Raw genomic sequence first — 26422 nt, 5'->3', positions numbered from 1 at the left:
ATTACAGTATACAATGGCTATCCCACCAAGCTCAAACCAACTTGTACGCGTTCGAACTGAAGAGGCGCGATTTATACCCAGGTCGTTCTACGTCACGACAGTGTGTGTCTACGTCATTGGTTCTGTGGTGCTCGATACGTCCAGTATCGTCAGTAATTTCCCTGTTTATGTTCCTGACATTAAGATTGCATAATAATGTTATTCTATATATGTTTCTGTATTAAGCCGGGAAACTCTCCTGATATAAGGGATTTGCCCCTCAATTTATTTCTTTGTATTTTGGAATATTGGAATTATCTGAAAGTCTAGATAAATTTTATAAATATAATAAAACATGCACATATCTAAGTTGTAAGTTTTGGCAAGAGAAACAGAACTATTCATGTTCAATATAATGTTTATGTATTTGCACATATATCAATTTACATATTATATGTATTGCATTGTCCTTTTTCAGATCAGAGTTGGCAGATTGGGCCGTGCATGTCTTCTAGAAGTTGGACTTTATGACTTGGGTTTAACAGATAGTGTAAAGATACGAGATATGCCAATGGATCAGTTGCGATGGTAAGCCAATCTTATATCTCTACATAAGACTTATTTTCAACTTTGTCATTATTGTCCTGTGCCAAATTAGATTGTGTACACCTCCACGCCAATCCCATATATTGTTAACTGGTGACTTTTGAACTACTATATACTCTCATTAAGCTAAGTAAACTAAGCAAACAATATATTACTATATCATTCGTTAGCGTGTATGCCGCACTGATTAAGATGAATAATAATTTTCTTGACTAACATACTTTATTGTTTTGCAGGGCACCTTTGGAAGTGGTGAGAGGTGGTATTTACTCCCAAGCTTCTGATGTGTTCATGTTTGCCAATGTTAGTTGGGAAGTGTTCAATGCCCACTCTGCGGACCCAGAAACGGTGACAAGAGAAATGCTTGTTCCACATCCCCATACATCTGCGGATAAGGTAGAGTAGAGATTTAGTGATTGGCACACACACACACACACACACACACACACACACATACACATACACATACACACATACATATACAAGACGGACAGACACTCACTCTTAGTATGCAGTTCATCCATCTTTTATTAAGATTACGTGATGATTGAGTGAGTATGTTCAAAGATTCTTCAGACGAATGTCTGGTATCCTAATGTATTGAAATGTAACCATGTTCCCTTCCCAAAGACATGAAGAGGAACATTCGTCCTTACCTGATTTGTCTTTGCTTTGATAGATACCAAAGGCATTAGGTCTCCGTGAACACCAACTGCAACCCCCTGAATGCCCGGATTGGTTGTATATGTTGATGAATAAATGCTGGCTGGACGAGAGAAGTAGAAGACCCTCATTTGCTGTAATTGAGGAATGCCTTCGCGAAAGGTAAAAACTCCCTTTGTTTTTCTCCAGACTGAATTTCTATCTTAGATTTAACAAGTGGTTTCACCCACTGTTACTATTCAGTTGCCTGTAATATAACAGTGCAACTTACAAAGTCAAACACTAGTTAATACATAGATGAATCCAATATTTTCTTTATTGAATGAACTGCCGTACTCTGTGCAACAAATGGTGGCTGGTATTGTAAATCTGAAATTTTAAAAAAAGCATGTCTCCATTTTGACTTTATGTTTGGTTAGAGTGTTTGTGGATATTAGTACACTGAAACTCTGCTTTATTGCCGTTGTATTTTATCTAATTTAAAAGTGTGATGTCTTGTTGGGATTGTGCTTAAAACAATATACTTGGATCAGTGATATGTACATGTCATTAAAAAGTTAAAATATTACATTAGAGCTGAAACAGACATGTGACATACTTATGCATCCATGGGAGACAAGATTAAAGATTCCATTAAAGATTACTGGTGATCCAATTATTTCATGTTAATTACATGTTCCCAGTATGGAATCAACTGAAAGTAGCACATGTCATACATGAAAGAGCTTACCAATGCAATGCAGGTTCTACAGTTCAATTGGTTTATTTCAATGCACACACCTTAGAAAATGGTGTGTTTCGACTGATTATTATGGGAATAAAAATTTCCATTAATGTCAAATGTCTACGTGTGTCAGTCTACTGTTGGTAATAACGGTTTAATAATTTGGCGAAATTGTTCTATTTTGAATTACAACTTTTGGAAGCTTCACGTCCTGTATTGAGGTAAATTTAATTTTCTATTTAATGTTCTATTTCATTCCAACAGATCCTTGCAGCCAATGCAAAGTCTTTATGAAGACACGAGTGGATCAAATGAGAAGAAGCAAACATCTGTGGAGGCATACAAAGCTCTAGATGAGGAGGATTCAGATATCTACATGGTTTACACGAGAGGAAATATTGAACAACAGGAAAACCGAGATCATATCTATTATACCCACAATATTAGTAATTATGACGTAATGTATGGGGCAACTGGAGGTACTGGTGGGGATACGGACGGATGTGAGAATAAGACCTTTGATTCCAAAGGAGAAAAGCCGGGGCTGATGCACAAATTAGTGAAAAGAGTTGGCAGAGTTTTTAAGCGACATAGAAAGGAGGCTAAATCAGAGGAAGTTGAGTCTACATACCTAACGATAGAGTCAACATCAGTCAAATGTGATACACATGCCAGTGAAATTCTGCAGTGTTGTCAATATGAAAATTTGTCGAGAAGACTAGAAGAATGTGATGACGATACATTCATCTACAATGACAGGGATGCCGAGAGTGCTATAAAAAACCACGACTCCTACTACCAACCACTTACTGGTGCTGCCACTTATACTCTCCAAGAACAACCCCTCAAAGTGCAAAATATGTCAACTGGTTGTGAAATAAGCACTGAAGCAGACGAAGATGGTTATTTACTCCCCAGTGACGTTATATCTCTCTCCCCGTCGTGTAATTATGATGGCAATGCTTCTCATAAAGAGGAGCAGACGAAAAATGAAAGTGTGCAAGTGAAAGAGAAATCCGATGAGTCAGACTATAGCTTTTACAGTTTTGAAGGTGGTTTGTCTACAGAGGAGTACAAAGAGGCGAACATTGTGTACTTGCCATTGCCAGAAAAAGATGTCGGTGAAAGTCACCAGCTTTCCGATTTCTGCCACAATGCAGATGAACCAGAAAATCAAACTGGCCTATGTTATGATCCTCTCAGAGAAGACAAGGCCATTAACAGATCAGAAATTACCATAACTTTGGCACAAGAACAAGAAGAAGAATCAACACACAGATCTAGCCTGTATGGAAATGATAGCCAATATGCACAATCGCAAACGTCCCAGCACAACACTGTAAAAACCTGTGACTCAAGGTCTTCTGGAAAAGAAGACTATACAAATGATGACATAGATGCACCTAGTCAGAAGGTAATCACGAGGCACCATGTATCAGATTTAAGAATGTCCGAGATGTTTCCAAAGAGGGATACAGAACTTGAAAGTACGAAATGTAGTCCATCAAAACATTTCCAAAATCCGCTATATTTTAACGTTGTGCTAGCCAATGACAATACTGATCATGTGCACTCTACAACGATTGAAATAAGTAATCGAAAGGCAAATGAAAGCGTCTTGGAAATTGTGGGTGACCAAACTTCTATAACTGAGGATGATGAGTACGATGATGCATGGTCAAACAGTGTGGTATGTCAGACTGACCATGACACAGAATCACTCGCAACAGCAAATCAGGATGTTGTGAAACAGGAGAGTGATTCCTCTCATCCAGTGACATCAGGTACTACAAACGTCCAAGACAGTATGCCACAGGCAGATACTACTAGATACCTTGATGAAAAGGAAGCCATGAAAGACAAGAACCAGGAGGCAGGTGTACCTGATGCACTGTTTGAACATTGTGAAGATTCTCTAGAACATAGTACATAATATGTATTAGACAAATCTATATATAGAGAGAACGAAAAGCACAAGGGAGAGGCAGTGCTATCATGAGTACTAGTTGAAGTATTGGCTGCCATTTTCCTTTTTACATTTTGCCAATTTTCTACCCAGTGTTCAAATTGGGATATTGCGGTTTCAATTCTTGTTGGAAAACAAAATAGAATCATGCGTACTTGAATTTTAAACAGTCCTCACAACATACTTTTGATAAGCTTAGAGCTTTCGACTACACACTGTCAGTCTTGTTTACTCATGATAGATGTTTATGATCAGGTCACAAGGTGAAGTAGAATTATATTATTGCATAAAATTGCCTGGCAGTTTATTTTTCTGATTATCGAACGAGATTAAACCAGAGTTTAGTGACCATTCAAAGCAATTACAGTTTGCAGCTAATTTGATGAACCACATCACTTGAAGCATTTTCAGTCCATATACGCGATCTAGTGGCAGCGATTTTAAGTGGCCATATATCGATGAGGCCGAGGATGTTCATTTATTTTTTTATCGTAAGAAAGTGTAATGTTATGCTTCTGTCTGTCTGTGGACACAATAGCTAAAAAAACCCAGTTGTGTCGATTCTAATGAAACTTGCCACACATCTTCCTTATGGTAACAGTAAGAACTGATTACATTTTGGTAAACATACTATGAATAATAATGATTACTTAGCCTAATTAACAATCTTCAGTAGTTAGACTATATCTACAGCGTGCAAGCTTCAAATTCTATATAATTTCATAAATACATTTGTGATACCAAAGCGCATCTGTCCAGCTTTTAGTATTAATAAATCATTTGCATATTTTTGATAATTAGATCTTGGGAAAATCATATTGTGTACATGTCGTGACCTTCCTTAATTTGAATACTGACCCAACATTCTATGAACTTTTCACTATGTTGCATGTGACTTGTTGTGTTGGCCGTAAATAGACCGCATCTGCAGGCAATCTTGCTGGAGAATTCGCTAAGATAAATACATCCGATCTCTTCACTATTTCATTCTCAATCAAAATTGAAAATCTAGTTTTTTCTGTACTTCTATGTACTTTGTAAGGAACGTGTGTGCACTACTGTGTCTCTGTTTGTTGTGTGAGAGCATGAGATCAGAGGATCATCGTTGATGGTCAAACTCGCGTGAGATCTAAAGGGCGCCACCAGCGTTACGCCTGTGTGATGATAATCCTTTTTGGATGTTTCCACAGTATAAGAAGTAGATGAAATGAAAGCTCTTGGTAATTCAGTTGTGTGCGACATTGGTTACAACAATATCCTGCAAGTGAAGGTCCCATTTATTTTTAAATTCACCCATTAAATTTTGTAAATGAAGATGAGTCATGCATGTGGCTAGAATAACATCATACGGTCCTGCGACTCGTACGAGGTCCCACCTATACGAATACGACAAATCAACAGAAACGAAATCACATAGCCAGGGTTGTATCGTTTTGGCCTTATTAGGGTCCAAACTATACAGAAAAGGGCTTGTTTCAGTCAAGCGTCATCGCATTACTCTTGTCAGTGGAGCGGTAAGGATTTCATAATATCATTATTTTGCTCTGGTCCAACCTTTTTTTCTGTAGCTCTGCCCAACAACCCTATTTCATACCTAATTTTTAATTCTATTCCGAAGTGGGCCTTTAATAATGAAATAGCGGTACCTCTCTTAGTATTTCTATTCCATTCAACCATTATAGTGAACAATGTGTTTACACTAGATAAGTAAATAGAGCGAGTATAATCATATTGTTATTTTTAGAGCAAATTCTCTGAACCTGTTCTGGGTCGGCTAAGGTTTCATTGGAGAAATTACGAAATTTCAGTGTAGTGTTTCACATACTAAAGCTGTACAACTCTACTTTGCTGAGTTCATTGGGTATTTTTTGCAACACTATAATTCTCTCAAATAATCAGGTACAGCGCATTTGAATAGTGTTTACAAGCAAGTACGTATCATCATGGCTTGGTATCTAGATTTTCCATAGCATATCCCAAAAAGTCATCCATACATCGTTTCCCGACAGGTAACGCTCCTGCTCCAACGGAAGCACTGAAGATACCATGGAAACCATCATCATAATGTTTCCATGTAACTGGTACGTTTGCTTCCTCCAACCTCTTCGCGTACAGAATACCATCATCTCTTAGAACATCGAATTCAGCTGTCACGATGTAGGCTGGTGGTAATCCATCTAAATCAGGCCTCATCAACGGTGCTACGTACGGGTCTAGTAGCTTGTCTTGAATCTCTCTAAAGATTTCAACACTACCGAAATCCAAGTTTGAAGGTCGTTTATAATCTCTTATTTTAAATTTATCCGGAATAAGACCAAAATTCAGTGATTTGTTCTTGTCTTGTTTCAATTCTGGTGAAGTGTGGATGTTTGATTTCATTGCCTCAACGTGTTTCAGGTCTCCCGTCAGATACCATGACCAAAACCTTGACATGAGGTCTTGACTAAGAAGAAAAAGATCATTCTGTTGATATGAGGGTGTCAGAAAATCTATCGCTTGCAGTGCTGGGTATATCAGTCCCTGGAACTTGATTTTTGGCAATTTCAAAGTTTGGTATTCTTCTTCGAATGTCAGCTTTGCAGATACAGCCGCTGCAAGATTACCACCAGCACTATCACCTACCACGGCAATCCTAGTTGGATCTACACCGTACTCCCTAGCGTGTTGTAAAAACCACACTGTAGCTTTCACACTGTCTTCGAATGGTATTGGATAGGGGTGCTCAGGTGCACGGCGATAACTGCAACAGCATACAAGTAGGAAAGATTGTTATTCTTATCCCGAATTTAGAGAAAAAAAAGGAACTTCAAGTTTCCGAGTATTAATTTTACAACGATGGTTACAGTGGACACTTTGTTGTAATATTGAGCTGGGAAATCAATATTGAAAAAAACTATTGCTTACTCTATCGATACAAGAACAATTCCAAGCCTAGCCGCCATATGTCTGGTTTGGTAGTGGTAGGAATCTGAAGGGAAAACATAAATTTAGGTGATTCTAGCTGATAAATATGCATCACTAATAACAAACTTGCCTACTTTTATGTTTTAAACCCACACACACCTATCACACATATCTATCTGTCGTCGTCTACAATGAATACCATGCTCATTTTACGTTATAGTAATTTTACCTCTCGTAAGGGAGGGTAATTATAATTTTATGCTTTTGTCATTCAATGGAGGTTAGCTTTGTAAATCCACCTCCCAAATATCAAGAAGAAATGGTACACAATCTTCAATCTTATGGGAATGTATTGAACTCATTCAATTAGCATCAAGCCTAATATCATGTATGGTTCACATTTCAAAGGAGCCCAGTTCAATAAATCCTTCCCAAGCGTGAAAGGAAAACAAATATTTGTCAATCCTATGGAAGTTAGCGTTGTACCTAATATAACGCTAATTACCATAGGATTGACAAATATAATGTGTTTGTACTTGTCTGTCCGAAACACTTCGAATGTGACAATGAAAGCATGACTTATATAATACCAGTCTTTTATATCTCTGTGTCAAATCAAGGAATCTTCATTTGATAAACTTGTGAAACAATAGTTAACCATCCCTTATGGAAGACATTCACTCTGTTTCTTGTGGTGTCATAAATTAACACTGACGAATAAACACACTATATGCCAACGTATTCGTCTCCAATTCGACTAATAATTGCGTACTGATAAATGAAATCCAGATATAGTTAAGGCTATCTTATGCGGGAGTAGCTCTATTTCTGATATTTCTAAGTTGAAACGCGAGCAGCACCAGAAGTTCAAATGGGAGGTAATATTTCAAAACACTGTAAAAGTTGTACAAATAATTAATCGCACATTCATATAGCATTTTGTTTCTCCCCCATTGCGTTTAATTGCCTTTATAAAGGATCGGACTGTGAATAATAATTATTGCAAAGCAATCTTGAATTCACTCTTCAACCACCATATCGTTCTTGTGGTCCAACACCGAAAGAGAAGTATATGCCCAGGAGTACCTGCGACGATCATAAAATATATCATATCCCAAGTTATACACGTTCAAACAGAATATACAGGTTATATACCCCGTTGTTGTACATCACTCCAATTGGTGTCTACGTATACATAATTAGTTCTACACACATATACAGAACTCGAAATACGGGTCAAAAACTTCAGACTTACCATTAGTTTCCCATTTTTCATTAGATTAAATTTGCCCCGCAAGTGTATGTACAATAATATTTTGCAGCATCTTCAAGTTTTCATTGAAAGTGAACCAAGCACCACTATGAAAGTTCTCGCTCACCTTTGCTTCCTAAAACCCATCCACCACCATGGATATAAACCATCCCAGCAATTGAAGTCGTCGTCGATTTTTGCACTGGTTGATATACTCGTACGTTAACCCCACCAAAAGTGGTATCTCTGTGTGTCACTGACGGCTCGTCCTTGCAACGAACGCCGATAATCCACTGATCAGAGTTCATGTTTGACCTCCTGATTGATACCTCATCATCCAGACCAAGGGATACCTTTATGAACATCTAAAACGATAATACATTATTATTGTAAAAGAACACATCTTATCAAGTTTAGTGCACATTTTCAAGATTAAATGAAGCCCTTTTTATCAACACTGATATGTGTATTACTACACCTATAATGTGTATTACGACACTGATATTGTGTATTACGACACTGATATGTGTATTACGACACTAATATTGTGTATTACGACACTGATATGTGTATTACGACACTGATATGTGTATTACGACACTGATATGTGTATTACGGCACTGATATGTGTATTACGATACTGATATGTGTATTACGGCACTGATATGTGTATTACGGCACTGATATGTGTACTACGATACTGATATGTGTATTACGACACTGATATGTGTATTACGACACTGATATGTGTATTACGACAGTTAATGCATGACCCCTTGATGACCCCATATAATGTGCACATAACATTTGATAAAGAAACTACAAATTCTACAATCGTAACGTCACACAAAATAATTTAAAAATCAATCACTTTTTACATTTTACAAACTTTGCAGTAGTTGACCGTTGTTGATGTGTGTTTATGATAGATAGAACACAAGGTATTAGTCACAAATTACATAGAGAGTGGCCGATGTATTTTTGGAGTAGGGTAACCATGTCTCATGCAAATGGTTGGATGATGGTCACTATTATTTGTTCAAAGATATTCCAATGAGAGAGAGAGAGAGAGAGAGAGAGAGAGAGAGAGAGAGAGAGAGAGAGAGAGAGAGAGAGAGAGAGAGAGAGAGAGAGAGAGAGAGAAAGAGAGAAAGAGAGAGAGAGGGGGGAGGGGAGAGCGAGAGAGAGAAAGAGACAGACAGACAGACAGACAGACAGACAGACAGACAGACAGACAGACAGACAGACAGACAGACAAACAAACAGAGAGAGACTAGAGAGACAGACAGACAGACAGACAGACAGACAGACAGACAGACAGACAGACAGACAGACAGACAGAGTTATTTTTGTGTACGGTCTATACTAGGGGAAGGTCAATAGTCTCATGCACTGTGCACTGGACGAGTGGAAAACGGCGGCACCCGCTCCCCTCTGTAATTTATGTCTAGACCCTTAAGCATCTAAGGTAACTCACTACTTACTCACCCCGATCTTCTGTAGCTGTTTCACAATATACCCTATTCTGAGAAGGGTTGGTTGGGCAATCCCAACAGGTAACGGGCAATATAACATATATGCCAACATAGACGAAATAATAACTCCCCAGACAAGGATCATCTTTGAACTTATTTATGTTCGGCTTCGACGACGTTTTATCTCTTACCAAGAGCAATGAAATATTTGGTAAATGACTCTAAAAATTAAAACACATTGAATTAACAAATATTACCAGCGAAAATCATTTGTCATTCTTCACGCATGTGTACCTGATGTAATCGGTTGACAAACAGGTACGAATGATGACACGTACGATTACCATCTCTCGGAGTGATTAAGCCAATAATATGATATGGTTATATACAGTGGGGTTTAACACATGTGACGGATCACTCGTCCCAATTCCAACTCGTCCCACTCAACTCATCCAATTTTCAACTCGCCCCAACTCTTTACAATATACTAGTAAATTACCTGTGCATATATGACATAGAAGCTAGTAGTACTCAGTTTGGAGGGTCTGTGGTATCTCGTATTCCACTAATGAAGTACCACTTGTGCTGTAAACACACTACAATATTTAGTTGCGTTAACTAGCTGAGGAGAGGAGACACGTCTCCAAAACCCGTACGCGCGGAAGTCGTAAGCATGTCAGTCACTCATATTCTCCCTCATTATTATTTCTTATTTGGGTTGTAAACATTAAGTCCTAATGTGAAAAGTGATATTCCATGACTGGCCGGGAAAGTTGTTGTGCTAGTATAAGTTCTAGATCTAGCAAACACTTACCCAAAACCCACAAATATTTCTGCTACGAAATGTTACATTTGCTATTCTTCAACTGGCCAGATAGGTAAAATCATGTAATTTTTTCTGTCCCCGTACTTCGAGTCCTTGTATCGTTTAGATTTATATTATCATAAACGTTTACTAGCGTTGTTGTTTAAAATGGGGCGAGTTGAAATTGGGGCGAGTTGAAATGGGACGTGTTGAAATTGGGACGAAGTGAATCGCAATCACACACTTTAACACATACGTGCTCCCATGTCAAAGTGCATGTTTGATCAAGTGACATTTTAGCACGTCACCTGACAAAACTGATATGGAATAATCAACACAACATATCCACTTCAAACATGACGAAATTGTCAAACTACATATTAAGTTGTGCTCTGCACTGTGACCGTCTGTACTTGATATAATTAACACAACATATCCACTTCTGGGAGGAGACGTGTCGAAACCCGCAGCGTGTAAATCTAGAGCTATGCGAACCTGAGCCCCAGGCCACAATCCATATCCAGTCCAACCATGGAAGTACTACATGTATAAACTTATACTTTCATGGTCCAACCAACCTGATGATGTGCTAAGTTATTCACCTTACGTATGCTTGCCACAGTCCTTAACCCGTTCTGTCAGAAGAGTTTATAATGACAAATTGTCATATCACACTTTCGTGGAGTGAAGATTTCAGAGGAAAAAACTACGCACCTTTTTACACAAGTATCATCTGTTACCACAGAAGCTGACGCTGTGGCTAAGTTCACCACTAGAGGGCGACCCCAATGGTCACCGAGCGAGTGCGTAGCTAGCATTAAAGTGAGTCACTCGTGCTAAGCCTCTGTGCACGCTTTATAAGTGGTGAACTTAGCAATAGCTCCAGCTAGTGTGTCTGTTACAAGCCCAGTCAACAAACTTACAACTCTGCACGGACTCTGGTCAGAAGGGTCTAAGATCAACATTTATTAGAATGTAGATGAGGTAGTTTATTTCATTTTCTAATACATATTCGAGTGACATGAAGGTGTGTGGCGGCTGTTGTCGGATATTTCCTCATGCGCCATTGGACTAAGGCTGGGGTCAGAATTTACGGCAGGGGGACCTGGGGAGAAATTATTTCGGTCAAAAAAATATCGCAGCTCCCCCCCCCCCCCCTCGCGCTCTCAAAAAAAAATTATGCTCACGGCACCGCTTCAGATATGTACAGTATGGTAGACTACATACTTAGTAATTAACACTGGAAATCAACCTCAGCTTCCACACATAACAATGAGAGGTTTCTTTATAAATATATGTGGGCTTCGCGGAAAAGGCCTCACATCGGAAAAGGCCTCACATTGGGCTGTACTTGGAGATACTTAGTCAGCGGGGTTTTACCTTTCAATCTTGATTCTATGGAGAAACAGCATCCCCCATGATAGCTAGTGGGGAGGGTACGGAAGGGGGTGCCCCCCTCCAACAGTAAACACTTTTTAAAAAATTAAAGAAATGTAGGAGGAATGGCATAATATTTCAAACCATACACCTTATCGAAAGCCACAGAGTCCTTGAAAATTGTCTTCAATACCCAAATCGAGTCAATACATTATTTATGAATAGCTATATTACCTACACTTTAACTTTCCTCTTCAGATATATTTTGACAGACACACGTGCAGACAGACAGACAGACAGACAGACAGACAGACAGACAGACAGACAGACAGACAGACAGACAGACAGACAGATAGATAGGCAGACAGACAGACAGACAGACAGACAGACAGACAGACAGACAGACAGACAGACAGACAGACAGACAGACAGACATAAATTGGCACAACTATAAACCTTCCCTTACGGAAGGTAAAAAACAATTTGCTTGCTTGCTCGTGGAACATGGTAAGAAGAAATGAGACAATTTCATGCAAAAACATACAGTACAATTAGTCTCGGTAATTTATCAAAGCACACCGACTCCATGGCACCACGTGATGGGATCCGGAGTCTAATAACTCTGTTACTGATTCAGAGAACGGTACACATTAGGGACCGGTCAGTTTCTTCGGCCTGGGGGGGGGGGCGGTGGATTGGTAGGGGGGTTCACCCTGTTTTTGAAATTGGCAGTAGGGGGGTCATGCTGTTTTGAAAATTGTGGATAGGGGGGGGGGGGGTCATTGTGTTTTAGATTGTGATGGAAGAAAAAAATCCTTTCTACAATGGCATATAGCCTTGTCTGAAATGTGGTACATGTCAATATTTGTTCTTGTCCCTGTTTCTTACATGAATTCTTTAACATTACTTATTAGTTCAAACCTAACTATACATATTCATATACATGTACCGGTATTACCTACCTACCACACTAGTTACAGAACATGTAACATGTAAATGCTTGGCTGTTTCACAATCAATGCTTCGCTTATATTGCAGTTTGGGGCAAAAGTGAACTTGAAGGTTTCGTAATGGTAATTTTCATAGATAGTTTATAAATGAAGTTAATCTAAATTGTTCTACTCGTCATGCTATTGACACTACAAATCACCACATCTCATCAGATTCCAGTTACTATTATACACTAGGTATGACCACCTAAAGTTCTCTAACATACCGGTGACTTTATAATACATTCAATAGTAATGCCCCTAAACTACTAATGTTTCCATTTTATGTGATATGAGAAACTCATTTAAAAACGTTTCACGTTAGCTTTTCGAAGCTTGGAAATATTACCTCAAAGGTTATAAATAACCTAAACATTGCCTTAGTATCTCAAGCAAAAAACTCCAGATCTGCCAGGGGGAAAACCCCAAGGACTCCCTCACCCCCAGAGGTCACTCATACATTCAACCAACAATCAGATGCACCAACAACCTTTTTACTGTCATAATGGTATTAAACTTTTCTTAAATATTTTCACCCTATTCTAATTTGATATGATATTGTCTTTTCAAGATCTGAAACGTTTGCCAAGATAGTCTAAAATTGCCTTAAACTCCAAATCTCCCCTACCAATGATACTACCATTATAGATGTGCTGACCTTTACTACATGTGTATATAATGATGCCATTTAACTTTTTAAGAACATATTTCAACCCTTAGTGTAAGTTATAAAGAATAGTTTCTGATACTTGCTGTCTTGTAAAGCATGGATTAAGTTATTGCTTGAAAGGGTCTGAATAGCCTAAATTTTGGCTTTAAGAGTAAAAATCCTCCAGGGTTTCTAGAGGGAGACCCCCCTCAGACCCCCCACATGAGGTGGACATATCCCAGTCTCAAGCTCTTCCCCTCTTACTGTCAAGATGCTATCAAAGTATATTTCAAAAGTATTTCAACCCTATGTAGTTGCTTTTAACATGTTGGTGTTGTCTTGTAAGGCTTGGAAATTATTGTCTGAAAGGGTCTGAATAGTCTCAAAATTGACTTTTCAGAGTTAACAACCTCCAGGGCTTCTAGGGGGAGACCCCCTAGGACCACCCCCCCCCCCCCCCACATGAGGTGTACACATCCTAGTCTCAAGATCTTCCCCTACCTCTTACTGTCAAGATCCTATCAAACTATATTTCAAAAATATTTCAACCTTATGTAGTTGCATTTTACATGTTGGTGCTGTCTTGTAAAGCTTGGAAATTATTTTCTGAAAATGTCTGAATAGTCTCAAAATTGATTTTTCAGGGTTAAAAACCTCCTGGGCTTCTAGGGGGAGACCCCTAGGACCCCCATAAGAGATGTACATATTCCCTTCTCAAGCTTTCCTACCTTTCATTGCCAAGATGCTATTAAACTCCTTTTCGAATATATTTACCATGTGTAGTCAATAATTATAAATATGATAGTGCTAACCCGGAATCTTAATTATAAAGTAGATGCAAGACAGTCAAGCAGTCCACACTGAGTCACGATAAAAAATACCTGTCATGCGAATATTATATATGGGTGGGGGGGGGGTCATCATGTTTTAGAATTAAGTGATAGGGGGGTCAGCCTGTTTTTGGTTTTACAGATAGGGGGGGTCAGTGACTTTTTGTCGGCCCGATTTAAGAATCCACCGCCCCCCCCCCCCCAGGCTGGAGAAACTGACCGGTCCCTTAAAACAACAGAGTACGGCACTATAACTGTCATAATGTAACTGTCAACACTGATAAATTTTAAAACCATAACGTTACGTGCACCTACATCAGAGGCACCTGCTGTTGTTTTTGTGTCAATTGTAATGTTATTTTTACCTGATATTGTTTTCTCAGTGTGGAGTCTTTCCTTTAGCTCACTTCATTCAAACAAAATTATCGGGTTTTATTCGTGTTTTACAACATGTCAGTATATTTAATACAAAATATACAATGATGTGATGACGTATGCATGGTAAAACGTTAGTGTTTATCTTTCTATTGTCAAACGTAGAATGGAAATTGAAGAAGCCAAAGTTCGAAGGGTATGAACTTGTACGGTGTTTCGCTATAATAAGCTGTCAGGTAAGAAATATCACCACATTCCTTCCACTGGAAAGTGAATGTGTTGTGTACTTTGCGATTCAAATGAAATCGAGAACGAATACCATTTCCATTTGAAGTGTGACTTTATTTTACAAACCTTGGGTCAAAATACACCCCGCAATATTTCCATGAGCCGCCATCTTTTGAAAAGTTTACTCAACTGTTATCATCTGAACAAACAAATGAATTACATAGACTTGCAGCCTTTAGTTATCACTCACTAAAAATCAGATCAGAAGCAAATAATTTAATGGAACTGTAACATATTTTTAGTTATGTAAGTTTCTAATTGTATTTTGGGCCTATGGCCTTTGACTACAATAAAGTGACTATGCGTTTTCTTATATATACTATTGGTCTGATATCGTGTTTGAAACTTCGCATAACAGGTTAAATGAAAAAAATGACAAACTAAACGTAGAATAAAATAAAGTACACTGATAACGTAGAGTTTATGATTATCACTATATAATCATAATTCACGTAAAAATGTCTTTGTTTGCCTGCTCAAAATATTTAAAGATAACTAAATCTAAAAAAATGACGCCACCCATTCCCTATCATAATGTGTTGTTAGATTATGTTGTTATGGTTACATTGATTGACGCCAGGACGATCAACTTGCAATTACCCTTCGACGCGCAGACTCACTCCTACTCTTGCTGCTAGACGTTCGGGCTTTCTTTCGATACTATAAGCGAACGAAGTTCGCAGTGAGGGCTTGCCCGTTCCATCCTCGATAGCGATGTTCGGTAGTGTGTCGTATTGTATCGGAAGAACATCCGAGGTCTAGCAGATAGACTAACTCACTCCGTACTCAGCTGCACTGTATACTACTCATCTGTGCGTCTTATCATTTTGGATTGAAAATAAAGACATATCCTAATATGCAAATAAATTCATGTTGATGACGTCACATAAAGTTTTTATTTATTTTTGCAATCTGTGAAATACGACTGTTGATTGAAAGATTAGCCGTTGTTGGCGCTCTTTCAAACGCATTTTCTGGATGAAATTTAAAGTTTTATGTGTGGCGAGCGGTCCGATCGAATAAGAAAGGTGAGCACCCTCAGCGACAAATATCTTGTGGCTCGTTTCTGCAATTTTCAGCTGCTAGAGAAATTTTTTTGAAACTGTTTTGTTTGATATGATGACTTTCTCGTTATATAGTACACCCTGAACATTAATGAATCACTTATGGGTAAATGTACTTGTGCAGTTGTTCACATACTATATGGTACAATCCCAGTAAATTGATTTTCTAACCCATCCACACCCATACTTTCTGAATGAATGCACAGTTTTCAAGGTGTCAGAAGAAATCAACGGAAAGAATAGAATTGTGTTTTACGTGAACACCCTAACACAATAAACACCACTGTATATTTTGTGCGAAGCTATTTAAAATCTGTCTGTCTGTCTGTCTGTCTGTCTGTCTGTCTGTCTGTCTGTCTCCTTGACTAACATTTCGCAAATGTGTTTACTCGTATATTGATGGACTTGTTTTTAGATATTTGGTTGTTGGATTTGCATGAACGTAAAACGATCTTTACCAAGGTCAAGATGTAACTCGTTTCATACAGTTTAAGATACCAAAACCGCCATGCACATCTTAAGGACAATAATTCGTCCAAGCTAATGGACAATTATAGTAGCAGTCCTCTAATACAAATCTTTGTGTCGTCTTACAAGTTTTCGTTAGAAAATTCCAGAAAGTCAGCCATACATTGTCTACCAACATCAAACGCAGACGGTCCTATTGAAGCACTGAAGATACCATGGAAACCATCATCATAATGTTTCCATGTAACTGGTACGTTTGCTTCCTCCAACCTCTTCGCGTACAGAATACCATCATCTCTTAGAACATCGAATTCAGCTGTCACGATGTAGGCTGGCGGTAATCCATCTAAATCGGGCCTCATCAACGGTGCTACATACGGGTCTAGTAGCTTGTCTTGAATCTCTCTAAAGATTTCAACACTACCGAAATCCAAGTTTGAAGGTCGTTTATAATCTCTTATTTTAAATTTATCCGGAATAAGACCATAATTCAGTGATAACTTTTTATTTCTCTTAAACTGTGGTGACGTGTGGTTGTTTGATTTCATTGCCTCCGCATATTTCAAATTTCCTGTGAGGTAAAATGACCAGTATTTAGCTACACTGGATTGAGTTAGCATAAATATATCATTTTGTTGGCAAGAGGGTGTCAGAAAATCTACTGCTTGCAGTGCTGGGTAGATCAACCCCTGGAATTTGATTTTTGGCAAGTTCATAGTTTGGTAATCTTCTCCGAATGTCAGCTTTGCAGATACAGCCGCTGCAAGATTACCACCAGCACTATCACCTACCACTGCAATCCTAGTTGGATCTACACCGTACTCCCTAGCGTGTTGTAAAAAACACACTGTAGCTTTCACACTGTCTTCGAGTGGTATTGGATAGGTGTGTTCAGGTGCACGGCGATAACTGCAAGAGAAGTATACATATATATGCGTGTCCATGAAAAGGATTTCCACTGAACAATGACTAAGGAAGGAGTTACAACCCCAAGTATGTTGGAGCAATCGTATGCGATGGAAATTCGTGACATAACTCTCCAGAATCAAAAGTTTACGAACATACCTTTATTTCGTTTTATAGCGTCACCACCGGGGATGGGACACACCCAAAATATTAGGACGTGGGTGTGCGGCCCAGGTATAAAATATCTACTGTGTAATCCAAAAGCAGAACCAATGGTAGGAACTTTCGGGGGAAACTCGTCAGGTCAGTTACCTTTATTCTGATGCATGCGCAGTGAAGGTATTTCTAAAAGCAAGACGACATTTCCCCCATTTTATCGACTCCATGATTAGGGAGATTTCAGATAAAAATACTCAGGTTTAGGTATTATTTCTCGAAAATTACCCCCTAGTCACGTATAGACCCTCTCCCCAGTCCTCGGGAGCATCGCTATTAGCTGTTTTGTATGTACCAATATTAACCGAATAATTCTACTTGACATCCGTGTACTGTGGGCCCTCATTGACCACATAACTAGGGCTAATCATTTGTTGACGTGTTACTGCGATGCTCCGTCACCATAACGTCGGCTAACCAACTACCAACAATAAATAAAGCACAAGCCAAGTGTTGGGGTCAAAGGTCAATTCTTTTATAAATTGACAATCTGCAAATAAAAGGTGGTCAATTCCGCCAAACCCCCAACACTGGCACAGTGTACAAACCTTATAAATAAGGCAGAGTTACTAGTCCACGTCATTATCAGCTAAGGCTAATGCAAGGGTTTTTGCGACCTTAAGCTTAGTGTCACTGTTAGCAATTGTATAACGTTCAAAGGCGTTTGAGCGCCAGTCACCTTGTTGCTTGCAAAAGTTAAATGCAAAAGTTGCTCCTCCTCTACGGAAGGAATGTCCTGAGTACTGTGATGAATTGCATCCGCAACTACTTAGTACTAGTTTAAGTGTTTTTGTGAACATATCATGTGTAAGTGGGATCATGGTTTTTGTCCCATTTCTGTGCGGGACACGTATACGTGAATAAATGGTCAGTAATTGTACTTGTAGGACTAAGAACGATCATGTGTTTAACTGCCGAAATAGGTCAGAGGCAAGATTTAGGGATAGCTTGTAATGGTAACTGCAGAAGCCGTTGTCCATACTGAATTGCCTTGGTGTGTAATAATAATAATAATAATTTATTTTCACCATAATAATAAGTATTTACATTTCATAAATCTAACTAAGTATAATTGGTGGGGACCATGAAATATAGTTCAGCAGAACTAATCTTCCTTCATGGCCCAAACAAATCATATGAAATAAATCATTTTATACAATGAAGATATGTAGCGTTGCAAAAATGTTATACATGTAGAACAAAATAGGTGCATACTCTAATACCTCATACATAAAGAAATAACTCCAAAAAATACAATTTGATAGGAAAACAAAGCAACAAAGAAATCAATAATCTAGGAATGGGGAAGAATTCAAAAAAAAACAAAAAAACAGTACAACATACACTTATAACTGGAATACTTATTGAACAAAAATGAAATTTGACAAAATACAAAGGAAGAAAAACTAAATCAATCAATCAGCCATAGAATTGAGGAGGTTTTGTTTTAACTCCTTTTTAAATACTTGTCTTGATGTTATCTGTTTGATTGAGGAGGGAAGTGAGTTCCAGTGCTTTGCAGCAGCAAAAATGTAATTTGATTCTGTGTGAGTGTGAGATTATGTTTTGGGATACAAACATTTCCTGCAAAGGACTTGACGGGTGGGATAATCATGCAGAAGCGGTTTGAAAAAAATAGTGATGTCATGGGAGTAACGATTATGTTTTAGGTCAAAGACGAATGTACAAGTTAAAAATTTACACAGTATATTTATGCCAAGAATTTTTAGGTGGAAAAGTGGATTAGAGTGAGCGCAGAGCGTGTTTAATGTTTAAGATAGCATAGTCTGTGTAAAAAGAAATGTCTGATCTGTGGAGATATTTGTCATCTGCTGGTAGTTTGGCCGTTTGCTGTAACAGCGTTGATTTCCTGGCAAAAGTGAAGAAGGCTACTACGCAGACTGCCCAGAAAGTTGCATTAAATGGAATGGTTAGATCTAGCTTTGTATGGATGTCTGCTGAAACTGTTCAAGAATGGCGCAAGCACATGCAATCCTCGTTCCAGGGACACATCCTCGTTCCACCCCCTTTAAACGCCAATGTCAACAAATGATTAGCCCTATGTGGTCAATGAGGGCCTACAGTACAAGGATATTCGAGTACAATTATGCGGTAGATATCGGTACATACAAAACGGCTAATGGCGATGCTCCCGAGGACTGGGGAGAGAATCTATTACCCACATGATTTTAAAATTTTTATTAGAATATTAATTTCCCTTTAAGAACACCATCTTGCTAACCCTATTGACGTTAGTACTATGCCGAGCCTTGCCGCCATGTACATGTACTTTGTTTGATATGATACTCACCCTATAGAGACTAATACTATACCGAGTCTTGCCGCCATGTGCCTTGTTTGATAATGATAAGATTCTGTGAAAGAAAGATTGAAAATGTACTTATTACATATACCCAATAAATACATCAGCGAAGACAAATACCAAGTTCCAGGAATTCCTATAATCGTGCAGTACTCTAGCATTGTTACCTTCCGTAAGGGGAGGTGGTAATTTAGTAATGAAAAGTCTGTCTGTCTGTCTGTCTGTCTGTCTGTCTGTCTGTCTGTCTGTCTGTCTGTATGTCTGTATGTCTGTATGTATGTATGTATGTATGTATGTATGTATGTATGTGTGTATGTCTGTCTGTATGTATGTATGTATGTATGTATGTATGTATGTATGTATGTATGTATGTATGTATGTATGTCTGTGTCATCGTTGTCTCAAAAACGGCTCTCAATTCAAACGAAATTTGGGTGGCATGTTTTGTAGGGTAATGGCTAGAAATGAGTATGTTTTGGTAAGTATTTCATGACTATTAATGAGTTATTTGCTTAATTAATGATTCTCGGTTAGTAGGCTATGTATCTTAAGAATGCATGCTTCAAATTCAATATAATGTGATACATACATTGGTGATAACAAAATACACGTGTCATAAAGTTTGATAATATAGTTTAGAGTTGTAATGACTCATTTGCATTATGAACGATTTTCAGTAATTAGACATATCTTACGAATGCACCCTTCAAATTGAATATAATTTAGTAAATAGTTAAAACAAAACAAAAGGCACATGCACTGAAAAGCTTGATGTTGTAGCTTTAGTTGTAATGAGTCATTTGCAACATTACTGATTGCAGTGATTAGGCTATATATGAAGAGTGCCAACTTCAAGTTCGGTATAATTTGATACATACATCCATGCTACCAGGGTGCACATGTCTTATAAAACTTATTGATGTAATGCTTAGCTTTAGTGACTCATTTGCATAATTAATGGTTTTTAGTAATTTGGCTATATCTTAATAATGCACTCTGTAAACTCAACATAATTTGGTACATACATCGATGACAACAAAGCCCATGTGCCATATAAAGTTTGATGATATAGATTTTAGTTTCAATGACTCATTTGCATAATTAATGGTTTTCAGTAATTACGCTGTCATAAGAATTCACGTTTCAAATTCAATATAATTTACTACATCAAAAATAAAGTGCAGAACTTCTAAAAAGCTTTATGATGGCGCTTTTAGTTTTAAAGACTCATTTGCATAATTAATGATTTTCAGTAATTTGGCTATATCTTCAAAATGCACCTTACAAATTCAATTAAATTTGGTACATACTTCAAACATAACTAATCGTATGTTCTGTTGCATTCTTATTGTCATTATTACCGTCGATCAATCTAAAGATTTTGCCCTTACGGAAGGAATTCAGTTTAAAAGTTAAGATGTACTTTGTACATGATGTACTTACAAAATAAGTTTAACTTGTTAGTCGAATTTGAATTAATACTGATATACATATTAAGTAAACTACATATTAAGTACATATTAAGTAAACTAAAACATGGCACTGCTTAATAACTGTCATACTTCAAGTCTAGTGTAGTCTGGGTGCCAGTGTGATATCGAATCATGTGATTCGAGGAAGGATGACACTAACTATGTCTAGTGTACTTATCCTTTTAATACGTTCTCTTTAATTCACCAGGTGGCCGCATTCCTAGTTGAGTTTACCTGATAAGATGCGGTAAATAAAGCAGATCGATCGAGCTTTCTCCTTGAATTGACCATATTTTGATCAGATTTGGTGTCACAGAGATAATAGTTGGATATACACTAAGTATTAGCTGGCCTCGGGGACAGGAAGAAATATGACTTGTCAAATCAATATTTCTTATAGATAAAACAGATTAACGAATAAAACAGATACTTTTATTTAAATTATACCCAGGTGATGAAGAATATTTAGATGGTCGAATGAGGCGATGGCAAAATACAGGTACACACACCTTTGCTACACACAACCCAGCCACCACCATGGATATAAACCATCCCAGCTGTTGGCGTCGTCGATGTTACAACAGGCTGGTATACTCGTACACTGACCCCATCAAAAGTGGTATCTGTGTGTGTCACTGACGGCTCGTCCTTGCAAAGAACGCTGGTAGTCCACTGGTCAAAGTCCATGTTTGATCTCATGACTTCAATGGGGTCATTCAGACCAAGCGACAGCTGCACAAACGTCTGAAATATAGTCAGTGTAGATGTATTTCGCTCACAACCTTCATATGGCAGAGCATCCATGACAACAGTTTTTGTGTGCTGTTTACAGGTTAGAACAAGCTTTATGTACACTGATCACAGGGTCAGCGAGTAAGTGATAAATGATTTGATGACTTGATTTGTGTGTGGTGGAATAAAACTTCCCCTAGGTAATCTTTTATCCCGGTCAAATATTCACTCTCTTTAGTAACGACGAGTGTTCTTTTCTTCACCCAGAGAAACTTTTCTAACCATGTAATTACCAAAGTATTACTAGAATTAGTTACACTGACACTTAACCTCCCATCACAACGCCTGATAGACTATCATACCAAATAAACATTCAATCGCATGTTTGACCTCATCACAATCACAGTCACCTTATCGTTGTTTGAACAGCAAGGGCAGGCTATCAGACATGATAAAAAAGCCACTGTCATTTAAACCTACACTATCTGCAACTGGGACGTTTGGTTCATCAAATAATCTAAGATGCATTCACTAAAATTGTTCAATTACTTAATTAAAAAAATATTGAATCTTTTAATTAATAGTCAATATTATATGTATGTAGTGTAGTGGCAAGTCTAAATCTTGAGAGAAATCTCGGTTTTGAATCTGTCACCATGTTAAAACTGAAGTGGTGTAACTGGAGTATCATTTTTCGATCGGATAACCATAATGTATCGACAATTATTATAGCCAAATATTTAGACATCTTACATGCTAATCGGTGGTCGATGTTATCCACTAGCAGTACAGAACAGGTTGAAATCATGATCGCCGTTGATGGCGCTGATGTTTACGTGCGGACCAAACAATTTGTATGTATTGTATGTATACAGCTACAGAACATACGTTTACCCATGAACGATGCAATACTTCTCACGGTAAACAATATTACGAGTAAGTTATTTATTTTATTAACAAAACTTTTTAAAAAAGAAAAGTGTTCCAGTTACAGCTATCACAGCTATAAAATATAAAGGCCAATATCTCAATCCCCGCTTCTCGAATTAGTGTTATGTTATCAGTGCTGCTGCAACATGGGATACGTGAGATCATCCTTTTATTTCGGACCAACTGTTCCTATAACTCTGACAGACAACTACTTTTCATACTTATGTATAATTATTCCTAACACGATCATGAACCTCAAAAGTGAAGCCAACGATTAAATTGATACTGTCACCATATATATATAGCAAGTAATATGTTTCATAGTTGAATAGCAGTCACAAACGGTAGGTCATACTTGAATAGCAGTCTCAGACGGTAGGTCATAGTTGAATAGCAGTCACAAACGGTAGGTCATAGTTGAATAGCACGTCATATCGAGACACAATATCATTTCTCGTTTGCTAGATATTAGTCATCAAAAAACTAACAACAGGGCCAGTGTACTACATCCTAGGAGACTACGTCATCAAACTACTTACCACAAGTTTTCTAGGCTGTTGGAGGGCGTAGATAATTCTGAGTAGGATTGGCTGAGCGATTCCACGAGGCAATGGGCAGTACAACATATATGCCAAAATGGACGAAATCGCAATCCCAACAACAAACATCATTTTTGCTTTCGATTTTCGTACAGGCCTATGTGCTGATGAAAATGGCGGATTGTCCAATGCTGCTAACTGCAGGAAAATAAAAACCGTACAAGTTGCCGATTATATGACAACAATATAGCCAACAAATTTAAACTTGAGCTATTTGTTTAAACTTTCCAGATTATACTGTTGGGATAGGGATGTAACTCCAAGATGCCCTGATTATAGAGATTGTGCAATGGGGCATGCGTTTCATCTCAGATAGCAATATGAAAATTAATGGCACTGCCATTAATTGAAACACATGGATAGTTTTAGTCAAAGGGTTGCACAAGATAAGTGATGATAGTGGTGCTGATCGAACAAATATTTGTAGTCAATTGAAATAAAAAATATATCCATAGCATTGGAATACTAAAACTGACATTATATTGTACCTGTAGCAAATTTAATTAAAACTATGAATTTGAGTCATATCTAGAACAACTACGGAGTAATGTTTGGCACAGAATCAGCATTACTAAGCTCAGGCTGTCAGCACATAATCTAACAAATGATCGAAAGATTAAGGCATCAAAGGATTTTCTACAGAAGAAAGAATAGGCCCTTTGTGTAGTGATATATCTATTGGTGATGAAATCCACGTTCTACTATTTATAACCAACCCTGAAACAAATCGTTGTCTATGTAAATTGACACCCGGAACACTGAAAGATGTAGCGCCTGTCTACACAAAAATGTAACTACATTTGTATTTGTCGACTTGCTCAACAAAATAATCTCTGGCACTGTTGTTATGTTGAGCCAGACGATAAAATGTAGCACTGTTGTTAAGAATTTATGTTGAGCCAGACGATAAAATGTACTATTATGTTCACTCAGACGATGCCAGATGTAAACTGAATGTTTCCCATAAGGACAAAAACCTGGATTTTTGTTTCTACGCGCATTACTGGAATGAAAAAATTCTGAGTTAGCTATTATACATGATGTACACCTTAAATGGAAAATTAATTAAAATTGTAGCACTATTGATAAGATTTTTTGACAGATTTTTACCTGTATTTGATTACAACAATACAGTTCTAACTGATACTATTTTTAATGATAGCATAGAATAATTATCCAAGAAAGAATATTTCAAAACAATACAAAGTTCTAATGATGATTGCCAATAGTTTACGAAAATTTATGAAAATTCAATCTCATCTTTGCATTTAATATTTAGTATTTGCGGAAGTGAATTGTAATACTTCCTTCAGTAAATCTGCACTAGCAACAACTGGAAGGGGTTTTAAGAAAACGACTTGTTAAAAATAGAAATAGCGAAAGAAATAAGTTTATTATCCATAGTGAAAACACGGAAATCATTTTGAATCACTTATGACAAAAACAAATGATACATACAATAATCAAAACAATTACAACAATGATAATAGGAAACAAAGAAAATAAATCCCCTGTGGGTAAACGCATTTGTACAGTGGTATACATATTACATCCCCCTGTGGGTAAACGCATTTGTACAGCAGTATACGTATTACATCCCCCTGTGGGTAAATGTATTTGTACAGTGGTATACGTATTACATCCCCCTGTGGGTAAACGCATTTGTACAGTGGTATACATATTACATCCCCCTGTGGGTAAATGCATTTGTACAGTGGTATACGTATTACATCCCCCTGTGGGTAAACGCATTTGTACAGCAGTATACGTATTACATCCCCCTGTGGGTAAACGCATTTGTACAGCAGTATACGTATATTACATCCCCCCTGTGGGTAAATGCATTTGTACAGTGGTATACGTATTACATCCCCCTGTGGGTAAATGCATTTGTACAGTGGTATATATATTAAACCCCCTGTGGGTAAACACGTGTGTACAGTGGTATACATATTACATCCCCCTGTGGGTAAACACATGTGTACAGTGGTATACATATTACATCCCCTGTGGGTAAACGCATTTGTACAGTGGTATACATATTACATCCCCTGTGGGTAAATGTATTTGTACAGTGGTATACATATTAAATCCCCTGTGGGTAAACACGTGTGTACAGTGGTATACATATTACATCCCCCTGTGGGTAAACACATGTGTACAGTGGTATACATATTACATCCCCTGTGGGTAAACGCATTTGTACAGTGGTATACATATTACATCCCCTGTGGGTAAATGTATTTGTACAGTGGTATACATATTAAATCCCCTGTGGGTAAACACGTGTGTACAGTGGTATACATATTAAATCCCCTGTGGGTAAATGCATTAGTAAAGCAGTGTCCATATTAAATCCCCAGTTCGTGGTCATTTGTTGGTTGAGAAGTATGTAGGTTCAGTCGTATATAACACGGCGTCCTATTCACCAATCTATATACACTAACCACAGGCATTTGTTTCCCGAGTTATGTCTCAGAATATTTATATCAGAATACAATGAAATGTCGATAATATCATTAATATTGACGTAGTCAGACAACTACATATGAAAGGGGTAAAATTACACTTGTTTCTGTGATCGCGCAGGTTCACTCACTGCGAAAGAAGACACTTGTTTCCCGAGTTATGTCTCAGAATATTTGTATCAGAATACAATGAAATGTCGATAATATCGTTAATATTGACGTAGTCAGACAACTATATATGAAAGGGGTAAAATTACACTTGTTTCTGTGATCTCGCAGGTACGTTCACTCACTGCGGTGTCTTCTTTCGCAGTGAGTGAACCTAAATATTCTGAGACATAACTCGGGAAACAAATGCCTGT

At 37.8% G+C, this 26422-nt stretch overlaps 3 protein-coding genes across 3 annotated transcripts in view; 1 reads left to right on the top strand and 2 right to left on the bottom strand.

The window, feature by feature from the left end:
- The window catches only part of LOC144441911 (uncharacterized), a 19557-nt gene extending 14668 nt beyond the window's left edge, over window positions 1-4889 (top strand). The window contains exons 8-11 of the mRNA XM_078131169.1: window positions 458-567; window positions 822-981; window positions 1265-1410; window positions 2237-4889. Of these exons, the coding sequence (XP_077987295.1) occupies window positions 458-567; window positions 822-981; window positions 1265-1410; window positions 2237-3905 (2085 nt within the window). The 3' untranslated portion in view covers window positions 3906-4889. The remainder of the gene's footprint in view (window positions 1-457; window positions 568-821; window positions 982-1264; window positions 1411-2236) is intronic.
- Window positions 4890-5879: 990 nt separating this feature from the next.
- LOC144442143 (arylacetamide deacetylase-like) lies at window positions 5880-9714 on the bottom strand. Its single transcript, XM_078131410.1, has 4 exons — window positions 9583-9714; window positions 8222-8447; window positions 6843-6906; window positions 5880-6678 (listed from the first exon to the last, which is right to left on the bottom strand). The coding sequence occupies exons 1-4, from the start codon at window positions 9712-9714 to the stop codon at window positions 5880-5882; spliced, it is 1221 nt and encodes a 406-aa protein (XP_077987536.1).
- A 6822-nt stretch (window positions 9715-16536) lies between these two features.
- LOC144442852 (neutral cholesterol ester hydrolase 1-like) lies at window positions 16537-23664 on the bottom strand. Its single transcript, XM_078132243.1, has 4 exons — window positions 23533-23664; window positions 21841-22075; window positions 19848-19911; window positions 16537-17323 (listed from the first exon to the last, which is right to left on the bottom strand). The coding sequence occupies exons 1-4, from the start codon at window positions 23662-23664 to the stop codon at window positions 16537-16539; spliced, it is 1218 nt and encodes a 405-aa protein (XP_077988369.1).
- Window positions 23665-26422: the final 2758 nt, after the last annotated feature.

This window comes from Glandiceps talaboti, chromosome 11, assembly GCF_964340395.1.
Source record: "Glandiceps talaboti chromosome 11, keGlaTala1.1, whole genome shotgun sequence".
In the NCBI taxonomy this organism is placed as follows: Eukaryota; Metazoa; Hemichordata; class Enteropneusta; family Spengelidae; genus Glandiceps; species Glandiceps talaboti.
This window is presented reverse-complemented; position numbering and strand designations above follow the sequence as displayed.